Source organism: Gracilinanus agilis, chromosome 4 (assembly GCF_016433145.1).
Source record: "Gracilinanus agilis isolate LMUSP501 chromosome 4, AgileGrace, whole genome shotgun sequence".
Lineage (NCBI taxonomy): Eukaryota > Metazoa > Chordata > Mammalia > Didelphimorphia > Didelphidae > Gracilinanus > Gracilinanus agilis.
This window is the reverse complement of record NC_058133.1, coordinates 122,784,251-122,800,290: the sequence shown is the minus strand read 5'-3', so window position 1 is coordinate 122,800,290 and position 16,040 is coordinate 122,784,251. Positions and strand designations below refer to the sequence as shown.

Sequence of the window (16,040 nt, the reverse complement as noted above, 5' to 3'; positions counted from 1 at the left end):
GTGGAAATGTGTATCCAGCTCTGGTGCTCCTGAGCCTGGCCCTCTCTCACTGCATGGCATTGTGTGCCTGCCATGAGACCAGGCTGGCTCGTAAAACATCTCTTTATGTACTTTATTACTTAAACTCTTTTATTTGCCTGCAGGAGCCCTTTAACAAAATCACATTGAATTGACTTTCTCACACCAAATCAAATCTCCCTGGTCCCAGTTCAGTTGTCTTTGTCAATATGTATTTTATAAATGGAGTGAATTAACAGATGCTGTTGGAACAGAAGTGCTGGGGTAGCGTTTATGTTTTTAGTACTCTCTCTGGGCAGATGAGTTGTGTAGGAGTGTAATACAGGTATCTGGGGATGAAAGTCGTGTTCTTCATTTTCTTTGAATATATATTTTAAGCTTGCTTTATTGTTCTTTTCTTTAAACATTTGTTTATATGGCACTACCATTTATGTCCTTAGTCTTGGGATGGACTTGACTCCATCTCTTGGTATTAAAGAATCAAAATTACAGCCTTTCTGCCATTCAGAGATGTCGGCAAAGAAGAGCGATTTTTTTTTTCCTAAGGTAGCTGATGTGAAACCAGACATGGTGTATATTTAGAATATGTTACCTCCTCATTTCTGTGGAGAATTTTGAAAATACTGTGGCTTGGATTTCTTTATTGCCACATCATCCTGAATTTGACTTCTTACCTTGTCTAGTGGTGCCTTCAGGATAAATAGTTTCTATTGTTTAACAGAAGTATAGGATACAATAAGAGAGTGCCTGGGGATTTTGCAGACTGAGATTTTGTTGCTAACTGAGCTCTCATTTTGTAAAAGTCATATTGAAAGAATATTTTCTGGGAATATTTTCATGTTAGGAAATGAGTTTTTGAAAACTGTAATGGATAACTATTTTTTTAAAGGTTGTAATATTTCTTTTTGGCATTTTTACTATTCCATATCCTAATGCCCCCATACCATGGAATAGTGGTGGTGACCAGAGAGATAGCTATTGGTGTAGACAAGTGTGAACATCACCCCATACTTCCTTAGGATTCTTTTCAAGGGAAGAAAGACTCAAAGCCTCAATTACTTTTCTTTCTTCCTTTTTTCCCTAAGAAATAATGCATTTGCTGATAGACTTTCATGTTATGGGTGCTTTCCTGTCCCCAGATGTTTAAACTGTCATAGTTACAGCTCCTGTGGCCATACCTAAAGCTCCCCAGGGGCTACTTGTCTGGGATCCCAGTTTGTTCTTTTTTTTTTTTAATTGCTTTTTTGTTTTACTTGATAGTAGAGGCTTTATAACTCTTATTCTTCCTTAAAGTATATATACATAAATAATTTTTTTTCTTCCAGATTTACTAAATTAGTAATCATTAGCCAGCTGTGTTTGTAAATACCTTTTCAGAGCTGGACATTAAATAATTGTTTGTGAGGGAGAGCACAGAGCCCATGTTGTGAGTCATAAATCCTTCCCTACGCTCTTTTCTCATTGGTGTCCAAGGTACAGCAAGCCTCCCAAAGAAAGACAATATATTTTGGTTGATCTGAAAATGAAACAGTAATTCAATGATTACTTACCACCAAAATAAAATCTACAACTTGTTCTGAGATATTCTCTATCTGTGCAAATTTAATGAAGAGACTTTGGAAGAATGGATCAATCCATCAATAATACATGACCTATTTTGTTTGTCTTCGGGCACATTTACATTTGTGCATTCTCAGTGTCAAAGTTCAAGAGTCAAGTGCTACATGTGATAAATTAGGTAGGGGTCAAAAGTTATTGCAATGCAGTTTCGAAAGATTGTCTGTCTCTGAATTTGCAGCTCATTCATGCTGAAGTGATGCACTATGGGAATTACTACCAAACTCTGCTCTGCAACATCTGCTCTCCCTAAGTGAGTTAGTGCACGTCAGACATCTTTATGTCAGAATATTGCAGTGATGGATGCAGTCCTCAGAAAATGCTGCATAAAAATCTGGTGTGCCGTTCTGGCCATTAAGTGAAATTACTATTTAAATTAATGGCACTGTCACAGTTTATCTGTGCAAAGAATGAACGCTGATTAGGGTATTAAGTAATTAGCAATTTATCACACTGGAACAAGGTTGATAATAATTAAAGAAGTAATGGTTTACCAAAGAAACTAGAAAGAGAGTCACTTCTTGTTATGTGAGTGAAATCTTGGCTGAAAAATTAAATTCCCTTAAACAAAGATGAAGCCCTTTGTGGAAGAAAGCATTTCTTTCCAGTGTAAAAACAGTTCATTATCAAAATTTTAGTTGGCCTGTCAAAAGTCCCTCAGAGCTATCAGATGGTTGGTTATGAGTTTCAAATTAGGTCAGTGTCTGCATTTTGATTTTATACTTAAAACATGTTGAAACTATAGAGTAATTTAGGAGAAAAATGTATTCTATTCTCTGAAAGGCCAGTTTTCACATTTTGATTGCTGTTTAAAATAGTAACATGTATTGTTATAAGAAAACTGTTGGAGAAAATGACAGTTACTGAATCCAAGGTTGTATTTGAATGTCTGATCAGAGGATAGCTGAGAATTGTCTAAAGAAGAAAAAAAAAGGGGGCTGTAGATTTTTCTTTCTTATTTTCCACTGTAATCAAAGCTCAGGCAGCAAAAATAATCCTGCTATGTACATTTGTTAAGGTGGTCTTCTTTATTTATTAAAATAGCCAAAATTATTACCTAAAATCCTGAAGAAAAATAGCCAAACTTTAAACACATTTGATTAAATGAGTGGTTAATAATCAAAAAGTTGTGTGTGTGTGTGTGTGTGTGTGTGTGTGTGTGTGTGTGTGTGTGTGTTTAAAGTTGTATGCGATGGATGTAAACTTTCAGAAACTTTTCCACTGAATTTGATCCAAATCAGAACTCAGGGAGATCCTGTGGATATATTTGTTCTTAAATGAAAGCATGAAAAGAGATGAAACGCTAAACTTTTAAATTAATAGATACAAAAAGTTCTTTCTTAGGAACATGTGGAAAATTTCCTTCTTTAATAAATGTGACCAGCCAGATCCTCCCTGTGATGAGAGAAAATATGCTTCCCAAGTGATGAATTCAATCTCTCTTGGCCTATTTATACTGAGTGATTCTTGTCCATGAATTCCAATGAAATCTACCATAGTTTTGACCCAGCATGATGGAGGTTTCTCCCACAGTTTGTATTATTAAGATTTTTATTAACAATGATAATGTTTTCAATTAAAAGTATGGTAAATTTATCAAATTTAATATATGTATATCCTAATACAATAGGAGTATAAATTATGTTAGATTTTGAGTGTCAGAAAGTCACCTACTCATGTCCCAAGACACAGGCCTCTTAATTTCTTGCTTCATCTAGTTCCCTACTGATATATTTCTATTGTGTCTATTCTTATTTAGTTAAATATTTAATCATGCTTAAGTGACACATAAACAACCAGTTGATTTGGTCAGTTCAAAGTTTAGTCAACAGAGGAAAAAGAATATCCAAATCATTTTGTTGACTGAATAATCTAATTTATTCTGTCAAATGGTCAGTCTAGTAAATTTCATATGAACACAGATTTTTCTTGTAGACAGAAAGATAGATAGATAGATAGATAGATAGATAGATAGTTAGATAGAGATAACTAGATAGATAAAGAGAGTTAGATAGACAGACGGATGGATGGATGGATGGATAGACAAATAGATAAACAGACACAGATAGAAAGACAAATGGATAGATAGACAGACAGACAGATCGATAGATAGATGGATAGAGATAACTAGATAGATAACTAGAGAGATAGAAAAAGAGAGAGAGTTAGATAGACAGAGAGTCAGACAGACAGATGGATGGATAGATAGATAAATATATAAACAGACAGATAGAAAGACAAATGGATAGATAGATAGACAGACAGATAGATAGATAGAAAGATACATAGATATATAGATACATATATAGATACATAGATCAATGCATAAATAGTCCATATTTCTCTCTAGACTAGAAGCTTCTCGAGCACAAATTATATTATCTCTAGTGTCCTCTGGATCCCTGGTCCCCAGTGCTAGGTTTATCCTAATCTAGTCCTCTATGTATTCCCTCTGCCTAGGCTAAGAGAAAATCCCTGTATGTTCAGATGGTTGTTTCCATCTCTCCATTCTACTACTCAAACCACTAATTTTTATACTTTTTCTCTGTAGTCTAGAAAACCTTTAGGTATAAGCCATTTTGAATTGTGACATTCCATTAAAGGTAGTTTCCTTGATAGATATTCAGTCTTTTATTTATACAATATTGGAGAAGTTTGAATGAGCTGAAAGATTTCACCAGACTTCTGTATTCCTGAGTTAATTTTTACCCTGTGTATTTCATAAGAAGGGTCCTTTCACCTTTTGAGCACATTTGTGACTGAATGCTACTTTTAGCATTGCACCATTTCAGCAACTGCCCGACTTTGACATTTTTATGCTAAACTTTATTACAGTCTCAGTTTTCTTCTTTTTTTATTTCATATTCATATATAATGTTTTATTGTTGCAGAGATGTTCTGTTGTGGGCAGGATTATGTGAATATGTCAGATACCATATGCTGCTCAGCTTCCAGTGGCGAGTCTAAAGCACATGTTAAAAAGAATGACCCAGTGCCAATAAAATGCTGTGAGACTGAACTTATTCCAGAGACCCAGGAATGCTGTAATGGAGTTGGATATAATCCTTTGAAATATGTTTGCTCTGACAAGATTTCAGCTGGAATGATGATGAAGGTAATTGATAGAAAACCTCTCAGAGGCACTGGTTTGACAATGGAAAGAGAAATACATTGTTCATAACTATTTTTCTAAAATAGGAATATAAAAACTCCTGTGTGCATTATTCATTTTCACATTACATCCATATTAATACCAAATGAGTTCACCATGATTGATGTTATTGCAATGAATTCTAAAGGAATTAATAATGATTAGCTGTGTCTCTGAAGCTTTTCCCAGCACTTCAGATTAGCACAGAAGCTAAAACTCTGCATGCCGAAAGGGCCAGCATAAATAGCCTGCTGCCATTGTGTGACTACTGTTTAATTCCCCATGGGGCATCTGAAGGGGGATGGAAGATGGCATGCCATTGGTTTGCTATAAAAAGACATCCTTCCACCAACACCTTCTTAACCCCCCACCCCTACCAATTTGTTCCACCTCCCCATATTGATAGAGACCTTTCAATCCAATAAATTAACTTAGTTACATTTATATTAAATTCCTTAAGACAGAGACAGAATGAACCAGTGTCTGTCATCTGAAAGAGTGAAAGGTGCTATTGGTATAATCATTTATTTTTATGTGCTGTGATGCTCCACATACTCCCATGTCTTGTTCGTTAGCATTAAAACTGACCCAGCACTCCAGTAACATAATGTATAAAGGAAGGGATCATAGATATGAAAAGACTGTCATGCTCCCCAGTAATTTATGATCACTACTACTAAAACGCCTGCCTTGGTCAACAACAGTAGGAGAGATCTTGCTGGATGAGTAAGCTACAGACTCCTTGGGTCAGTAGCAGATACTTTGTGATGGGAATTAACTCTTTTATACAACTATGACACCAGGGAACACCCTCAAATAATGAATTCCTGGGCTAAGACCCCAGAAGGTACTCAAGAGATAATACAATTTCATTTCTATTCAATAAACATTTATTAAGCACAAACTCCTATGAAGCCCTGTGTTTGATAGGGAGAGAGGGAAAGGAACAAAGATGACTAAGTCGTGTCTCCCATGGAGTTCATAATACAATAAAGAGGTAACTAATTTATATTGAAGAAACTCACAAGAATGGACACTGAATAGCAAGGGTGGGATTTGAATTTGGCATCACTGGAATTAAGTTTAAATCTCTGGCCTGCCATCTGTGTGACCTTGGGAAAATTATTTCACCTCCCTGGGCTCAGTTTCCTCATCTGTTAAATAAGCTTTGGATTACATAATCTCAAGATCCTTCCTATCCTAGTTTTATGATCCTATATATTTTGCATTGGCAACTGGGTGGCGTAGTAGCCAGAGTGCTGGAGTTGGGAAAGGGATGATCAGAGTTGGAATTCTGCCCCAGACACAAGCTGTGTGACCTTGATCGAGATCCTTAAACTCTCTGAACCTGTTTCTTCTTTTGTAAAAAGGAAATAATAGTAACATCTACTTCACAGGGCTGTAGTGAGGCTCATTTATGATCATATATGTAAAGTGCCTTGAATACCTCAAAGCACTATATTAATGTGAGTTATTGTTATGGTTGACCTGACTTGATTATAGGTCTGAATAAAAATAAGCAATATACTTGACTTAGCCTCATAGAATAGAATTAGACAAAAACCATTTTCCCCACTAATATTTGACCCAGAACATTTTTCTTGTCATCCAGTGTTGCTTGTCTTCAAGGGGCGAAAAAGTGTAAATGTTTCTGACTTATTGACAGTTAATCAGAAGATTTTTATAGGGAAATTTCCCTTAAAATGACAGATACTTGAAAAAACAAGGTTAAAGGGGCAGGTGGGTAGCTCAGTGGATTGAGAGTCATGCCTAGAGTCGGGAGGTCCTAGGTTCAAATCTGGCCTCAGACACTTCCCAGCTGTGTGACCCTGGGCAAGTCACTTGACCCCCTTTGCCCACCCTTATCACTCTTCCACCTAGGAGCTAATACACAGAAGTTAAGGGTAAAGAAAGAAAGAAAGAAAGAAAGAAAGAAAGAAAGAAAGAAAGAAAGAGAGAGAGAGAGAAAGTGCTGCCTAACTGTGTGAGAAGAGCACAGGATATGGTGCTAGCAAGACTGGACTCTAACCTTGTTTCTGTCCTCACTTATTTGGTGTCCTTGGAGGAATCCCCAAGATCCCCCTCTAAGACTCAGCTTCCTCATTTATAAAATGAGAGATCTGGGCCGAAATGACCTCAGACGTCCCATGGTAGTGAGCCTGTTACAGCTAGCAACTAAGACAGACCAACCGGTACCCACCTCCTCAGACTTGTTCTGTCTTGGTCTGGGTTTTAATCAGCAAACAGTAACTAGAAGGACCCTGAGCACTGGGCCAACCCACTTCTAAGGTTTTTATGCTTCATTTGACCATAGAATGCCCATTAGCAGGGCTAGTCTGCACTGGTTTGGCCCACTGGCTTAGAAAAGACAACTTCTTGTAGACAGACCCTGGCAGTCTCGTGCCTAATAATTAAGAGGCCAAAGAGGGTGAGTGTAAGTGCACTCTGACCTTGACTTTCAGAAATCTCCTTTGCATTTTCTGACCCTAATAGCTAAGAGATAGCCAAGGCAGAACTAGAAAGCAGAACTAGAGAGCCATCCTGGGGGTCCAGAGAAGCCGGACCCTTCCACGTCCTGTTTCTGATACCAAATTTAGCCAAGTCATTTCCCTTCTGAGGGTATGCCTCATCCCCAATCCCCCAAGACTAGGAATTACAAAGGAACTTAGAGATTATTTCCATTCTGGGAGTTCTCTCCTAGAAAGTCCAGAAACATCTGGAGAGATAAGGCTAATGGAATTTTGATATAGCCACGGATAGAATATTCCAGAGCTATTAAAATGTCAATATATTTTGGGGGCAGCTGGGTGGCTCAGTGGATTGAGAACCAGACCCAGAGACAGGAGGTCCTGAGTTCAAATTTGGCCTCAGACACACTTCCTAGCTGTGTGACCCTGGGCAAGTCACTTAACTCCTATTGTCTAACCCTTACTGCTCTTCTGTCTTGGAATTATCACAGTATCAATTCTAATACAGAAGGTAAGAGTTTGTTTTTTTTTAAATCTATATGTAGATGACATTGATAAATGAAAAATGGAATAATAATAATATATACCTTTTATATACATGTATGTATACACATATATAAGTTTTTATCATCCCCATTTTACAGATGAGGATACTGACTTCCCCCAAGCAGAAGATAATTTATAGTTCTAGAAGTCTTTTTTTTTAAACCCTCACCTTCCATNAAGGAAGGAAGGAAAGGAAGGAAGGAAAGGAAGGAAGGAAAACAAGAAATCATGGTCTGGTGCCTAAGACATTGTCATCCATATCTATTTGTACTATTGTATTTCCTACTCACATTCTCATATGAGTTCTATAAGCTAAGCCCCTGGTTTTAATTTCAGTTTTATACTACTCTCTCCCTTCTTAAAATATCACCATAAGTTTGGAATGTTTGAGGGTAACCAATTAATTTTTAAAAGTTTATTTTCATGGAGGAAAATAGTAACACTCTCCACATTTTCCAAAATTCTTCTTTTTTTAAAGATAGGATGTTAAATAAGATGAATGAAGAATCTGACCCAGTATGGTAGTGTGTAAGTTCTCATGACCGTCCAATAGAATTCCTGTGCCAATGTCACAATCCCTTTTAAGATATGGCTTTATTTTGTTTCCCGCTGAGAGATATGAACTGGTAAAAACTAGTTTGATAGGTATGGCCCTAGTCTCCAGAATCAAGTATGGTAAGGTTTGACCGATCCAGAAACTGGACATTGACCCCTAGACCAAATCATTTTCTTGCTGTGGCAAAGTTAGGATTAAGGTTCCTGAGCCCCCTTCACCCCTTTTTCCTTATTCTTTATTAAACCATTCAAAAATGTGCTAGTTTCAGGGATTTGGGCCAGAAACATCCAAATCTCAGTCACAAAACTCCTGATTTTAGTTGAATCAGATTGAAATATAATTGGGAAATGTTTAACAAAATAAATAAAAAGTCAATACATCACAGATAATGTTAATTTGTAGTTATCTAAGTCAATTAGTAGCCCACAGGGATCTATTTCTATTTGAGTTGGACAACACTGATCCATTCTGCTTGCTTCATTTCTCCATTGACAGGGCAGGCTCTATCAGTGCCACATCAACTTTTTGTCCAAAACTCTAAAACTTCATATAAAATATACAAGTTTAATCTCTGAGTGGCTTTGGGGTCTGAGATCAGAGTGTGCAGCTTGTTGAATGTCTGAGACATGAGCTTGCCAGTGGAACTAGGGACAGTGTGTATGTGTGATAGGGAGAGGGGAAATGAACTGGTTTTCCTCTCTACTCTTCACCTTGTCATCTGTCCCCCTCTCACAGCTGCCATCTCTGTGTGGCACTGTCCCTCTTAGGCAACACTTCCCTCCCCTTTAACCCTGCAACCACTGGGCAAGACAGATAAACAGTATTTTATGAAATAAAGATCTTCCAGAGAAAATAAACATAAATCAATTTTTAAATCAAATGGTAGCTCAAATATACAAAGATAGTTTATTATTTAAGTGAGGAAGGCTGGACCTCATTTTATACATCTTTAGAAGGAAGAGGTTTCAGTAGGTTGTCTCTAGTTCTAGATCTATGATCCAATAACAGAAAAATCGAGTTCAGTCTATTTGTAATATAATCATTCCTAGTCAATGAATCCAGATTATCCTATATTGGAATTTCTTAAGGTGAGGCCAATTTATATCTCTTCTAGTCACAGGATCTTAGAAGTTGAGTCCTTTCCTCATACTCCCAGATATTCATGTTCCTAACCCAGACAATTTTAAAATGAAAGAAACTTATTTATATGCATCATAATAATTAACTCTTTAAGCTAACAGTTTAATAGTTACTATTGTTACTTACATATAATTGATGAATTAGTAGAAATCCTTTCATAATAGTGTTCATGTATTACATGTAGGTGCATATATACATTTATGTGCATATCTTTAATATTTTACCATTATTTCCCCTAATAGAATGCATGTTCTTTGAGGAAAGTGACTCGTCTTTATATCCAGCATCCCTAGCATACATGTATTTTCTATTCATGCTAACTGGTTGAATGATTAATTGGAAAAGATTCTATTGCTCATCAGGTACAACCTCCTAATTATATAAAAAGGAAAATTGAAGCCCAAAGAAGTTAAATGACTTGCCTAAGGTCACACAAATACTTAATGAAAGAAAGATAAAGTACAAACCAATATCCTCTAAATTAAAATTTATCACTTTTCCTACAGTGCCATACTTTTCAGGTAAATGATTATAAGTATTATTATTAGAGCATTAGCTAATGAAACATTTAAATTCCCTAAAGATCATATGTTATAATTAAGTTGAGAGGCTGAAACAAAATCACTATGCATCAAGTGAATAAAAAAGCAGGAGTTACAATCATGCTATCAAAGAAAGCAAAAAATAAAATTCATGATATTCATAGAGGAAAATAAAATTATACTTAAAGGAGCCATAGGCAATAAAATCAGTATCAATATTAAGCATATATAGTTAATGGGATAGCATCCAAATTCATAAAGTAAAAATTGTCTGATTGTCACCAAATAAAACTAATAAAAATAAAGTAGAAGACTTTCATATTCCTTAGAACTAGAGAAATCTAACAGAAAGAAAAATAAAGAGGAAAAATATAAACTAGAACAAATTGATGGAGAATTTAGAACTAAAATATTTATAGTATCTTCTAAATGTTAACATTAAAGAACATATCTCTTTCTCAGTATGATATGGCATATTCACAAATATCTATCAGAAAACAGAGAAATCTCAAATAAATGTTAAAATTAAAAACACTGAACATCCTTTTACAGAAAAAAATAATAAAATCAGTAATTAGTACATGGATCTTTGGAAAAAGACAGAGACTTAAGTTGCCACAATCCTAAATGAGTTAATCAGAGAACAAATCATAGAAACAATTGATAACTATGAGAAGGACACTGATAATTATGAGAAAAAAAAACAAAAGTTTCTGGGATGCATCTAAAGGAGTTCTCAAAGGAAAAATTCATGTCCACAAAAGAAATTAACAATAGAAAAAGAGAGGACTGATGAAGTATATATGCAGTAAAAAAAAAAAAATTAAAAAAAACAAAAACAAAAACAGCCAGAAAAGGAAATCATACAAATTAGAGTGTAAATAGATAAATTAGCCATTTTTAGAACTACAGAACTTAAAACAAAATTAAAAACTCATCTTAAGACTAACAAAATGGATAGCTCTATCCATCTTAATTAGAAGAAAGAATAATCAAATCAGGGAAAAAAGAACAAGATTGAAATCAAAGCTAAAGAAGCTAAAATAAAAGTTAACAGAACCTACTATGCATAGTTACTTATAAAAAAAACTTTCTGAGATTTGAAAAGAAATAGAGAATTATCTACAAAAATATCAAATGTCCAATTAACAAAACACATCATCAATTAGTGATGTTAAATAATCTGATCTCAGGACAGCTAGGTGGCACAGTGGATAGAGCACCATGTCTAGAGTCTAGGCAGTGGTTCCCAAAATTTTTGACCTACCGCCCCCTTTCCAGAAAAAAGTATTACTTAGGACTCCCTGGAAATTATGAAACTATTTATTGAACTCAGAATAGAATGTAATACAAAAAAAGTGTGTCCATCACCACTCCCCTGGATTGCTGCAGCACCTACCAGAGGGCAGCAGTGCCCACTTTGGAAATCACTGGTCTAGAGAACCGAGGTTCAAATTTAGTCACAGGTGCTTTCTGGCTGTTTGATCCTAGACAAGTCACTTAAAGCTACTTGTCTTAAAAAAATAAAAAGATATACAAACAAATAAATGAATGAATAATCTTACTTCAGAAAAGGAAATTGGATTATATAGTCAGCAATAAAATTTTTTAAAAATTTAAGCAACAAAACAAAAATGGATCTAAAAAGAATCATATCTATTAAATTATACTATAAAGCAGCAGTCATCAAAACAATATGGTACTGGCTAAGAGACAGAAGGGAGGATCAGTGGAATAGACTTGGGGTAAATGACATCAGCAAGACAGTGTATGATAAACCCAAAGAGCCCAACTTCTGGGACATGAATCTACTATTTGACAAAAACTGCTGGGAAATTTGGAAAACAGTATGGGAGAGATTAGGTTTAGATCAACATCTCACACTCTAAATCCAAGATAAATTCAGAATGGGTGAATGACTTGAATATAAAGAGGGAAACTATAAATAAGTGAAGTGAACACAGAATAGTATACTTGTCAGATCTCTGGGAAAGGAAAGATTTTAAACCAAACAAGAGTTGGAAAAAATTACAAAATGTAAATTAAGTGGTTTTGATTATATTAAACTAAAAAGCTTTTGTACAAATAAAAACAATGTGGCCAAAATCAGAAGGGAAACAACAAATTGGGAAAAGATCTTTATAACAAAAAACTCTGACAGAGGTCTAATTACTCAAATATACAAGGAGTTAAATCAATTGTATAAAAAATCAAGCCATGGGGCAGCTGGGTAGCTCAGTGGAGTGAGTCAGGCCTAGAGACAGGAGGTCCTAGGTTCAAACCCAGCCTCAGCCACTTCCCAGCTGTGTGACCCTGGGCAAGTCACTTGACCCCCATTGCCCACCCTTACCACTCTTCCACCTATGAGACAATACACCAAAGTACAAGGGGTTAAAAAAAAATCAAGCCATTCCCCAATTGATAAATGGGCAAGAGATATGAATAGGCAATTTTCAGGTAAAGAAATCAAAAGTATCAATAAGCACATGAGAAAGTGTTCTAAATCTCTAATAATTAGAGAAATGCAAATCAAAACAACTCTGAGGTATTACCTCACACCTAGCAGAATGGCTAAAATGAAAGAAGGAGAGAGTAAAGAATGTTGGAGAGGATGTGGCAAAATTGGGACATTAATGCATTGCTGGTGGAGTTGTGAACTGATCCAACCATTCTGGATGGCAATTTGGAACTATGCTCAAAGGGCTATAAAAGAATGCCTGCCCTTTGATCCAGCCATACCATTGTTGGGTTTGTACCCCAAAGAGATCATAGATAAACAGACTTGTATGAAAATATTTATAGCTGCACTTTTTGTGGTGGCAAAAAAACTGGAAAAGGAGGGTAAATCCTTCAATTGGGGAATGGCTGAACAAATTATGGTATATGTTGGTGATGGAATACTATTGTGCTCAAAGGAATAATAAACTGGAGGAATTCCATGTGAACTGGAAAGACCTCCAGGAATTGATGCAGAGTGAAAGGAGCAGAGCCAGAAGAACATTGTACACAGAGACTGATATACTATGGTAAAATCGAATGCAATGGAGTTCTGTACCAGCAGCAATGCAAGGACACAGGACATTTCTGAGGAACTTATGGTAAAGAACACTACTCATATTCAAAGGAAGAACTGCAGGAGAGGAAACAGAAGAAAAACAACTGCTTGAATGCATGGTTTGAGGTGGACATGATTGGGGATGTAGACTCGAAACTACCACACCAATGCAACTATCAACAATTTGGAAATAGGTCTTGATCAAGGACACATGTTAAAACCAGTGGAAATGTGCATCGGCCATGGGTGGGGGGAGTGCGGGGGGGGGAAGGGGAAAGGAGGAGCATGAATCATGTAACCATGTTAAAAATTAATATTAACAAATGTTTAAAAAAAAAGAATCATATCAAACTTTCAAAGAACAGTGGCAGTAGTAGAACTAAAAGCCAAAATGATATCCAATGTCTGCACTAAGTTTCACACCTGAGGGGCTAGAGGCCACCAGATTGCTGAAGATTGGAAATAGAAAGGGTTAAAGTATCCATCTGCTCAGGAAGACCCAGGAATATATACATATATAGTATGTGTGTATAGATATGTATATACACATGGAGATATATGAATACATATCAATAATTCATTATACATTTACATTTTGGGATGAATTGATGAAAATGTGATGGACTTTTTGACTTAATGAGATAGTGGTAGTAGTTACAAGAGATAAAACAGATAATTTTGATTATGTAAAATTGATGAGATTTTTGTATGAACAAAATTTAATGGAACTAAGATAAGAAAGGAAGTTAAGTATAGGAATATATAAAACTAAAAATCATTACCCAACAGAAAAATGGTAAAAAAAATACAAACAAATAGTTCTGAAAGTTGTACTGTTAGCAGCCACATCCATTAGAGCATTTTGTTCCAAATCACTAATATCAAAAGAAATGTAAATCAAAACAACCATGGGCTTTCACTTCACACTAAAAAAAAAAAAAAAAATGGCCAAGACAAGACAACTGAGAGCAGTAAGTGTTTGAAAGGTTGTGGAAAGACAGGCATGCTAAAGAATTTTTTGGGAAACTATGATTTGATCCAACCCCTCTGAAAATCAATTTGGATTTATTTGAAGAAAATGATGAAAGTGCCAATCTATACCTTTTGGTCCAGGGTATCCATTGCAAGGCATATAACCAAAGGGAAAAGGCCCTATATACAACCAACATATTTGTAGTAACACTATTTGCAGTAACAAAGGATTGAAAACAAAATATATGCCTACCAATAGGGGAGTGGCTAAATAAATCGTAGAACATAAATGTGATGAAATATTACTATCCTATATGAAATTAAGAATATGAAGAATATTTCAATGAAACATGGAAAGACTTTTGTAAACTCATACAAACTGAAGGAGAACAAAGGAAATAGTCTACACAATGACTACAACAATATAATTGGAAGAAAAAAACCAACAATGATGTAAAATTATAATGGCCAAGCTTGAACACAAAGAAGAGATATGAAGAGGATCTCGACACTGCTTCTTTGCAGGGCAGGAGATTGCATATGTGGGATACTTCATACAATTTTCCATAATGATTGTTAACATAATTTTCAATATGAATGTTGGTTTTGATGAACCTCCTTTTTTATTCCTTATTTAGGAACACATATATAATAAATAACAACATTTTGGACAATAATGTTATTAATTATTAATAAACATAATTTGGAAATTCATAATTTATAAACTATGGATCACTAAAACAAGTTATTAATAAAAATAATTTTTAAAAGTTTATATGATGAATAACTTTTAGTTTCTTTCATCATTGGAAAGCAGATTTTCCAAAAGAATATCATTTCCTTCCAAACTAGATTGGCAAAATGGTATACTCTTTCTCAATTAAAAAAAATTAATTTAGAGTTCATCATTCAAAATTTTGATGTACAGTGTTCTATTTGGAGCTAATATCTATGAATATCCAAAAAAGATTCATAATCTTTTCCCCATCACCTCTTTTTTTGGCCTTAGGAAATCAAAGAATGCAGGCCTGCTTCTCTCTGTCCCATTTCTAAGAAAGATGCAGCGTATTGTGGTATGTGTGACTTCAACCTCACCAGCCATGTTTGTGCTTTGATAAAAGACCCTCAACAGTCTCCCCAGAAACTGTCATATGAAGATATGTGTCCATCAGCTGAAGAAACTGTCTACATTGGGAACACAAGCACCTACTCCTTCGCAGGTAAAAAATAAAAGATTACAATATGTTTTTACATACAAATTTTCTTAAATGAATAGAATTCTTTGATAGTTTCACCCAAGTCAAATATATTTTAAAAATTCATCTCAAAATATTTATTTTAAAAATAGCTCACTAATATAGTACTATTATATTTACAAAATGCATTTTTCATGAGCCTCAGGAGATAGGTCATAGATATATGATTATTTCTATTTCACAGATGAGGAAATTGAGATTTATTATGGTTAAATGACTTACCCATGGTCACATAGTTAGACATCTTCCTTCATGCCATATTCACCAGAATCCTATGTGCTGAACTAGCTGCTGGGGATATGGTGGGAGAGATGATACAAAATTTAATTAAGCGAAAATCTCTTCTCTAGAAGGTCATAAGGGATTTGATTTGTATAAAACATGCCTTACAAAAGTGATTATAGGATAGCTTATAAAGTCAGAAGGAAGAAAGGTCTTGACTGAAATGATCAAGGAAACCTTGAAGCAGGTGGTATTTGAAACAGGTGGGAATTCAACTAATAGAGAAGATGTTCGAGGTCTAGGGAATAATGTGGAAAAAGGTATAGAGGCAGAAAAAGGACCAATTTGACTTTGGCTTAGAGCAAGAGAAAGATGGTAGATAGGTAGGTAGGTGAGTAGGAGCAAGGAAGAGGGAGTAGGTAGCAAGCATTTAGTAAGCTCTTATGTGTCAGAAACAGTGCTAAGTGGCTGAAATACAAATACAAGTAAAAAAGAAA

General features: G+C 35.2%; 1 protein-coding gene across 1 annotated transcript in view; it reads left to right on the top strand.

Moving 5' to 3' along the window:
• USH2A (usherin) overlaps positions 1–16,040 on the top strand; it is a 1,059,501-nt gene that overhangs the window by 801,386 nt on the left and 242,075 nt on the right. Inside the window, exons 50-51 of the mRNA XM_044674959.1 lie at positions 4,527–4,750; positions 15,075–15,285. Coding sequence (XP_044530894.1) covers positions 4,527–4,750; positions 15,075–15,285 — 435 coding nt within the window. The remainder of the gene's footprint in view (positions 1–4,526; positions 4,751–15,074; positions 15,286–16,040) is intronic.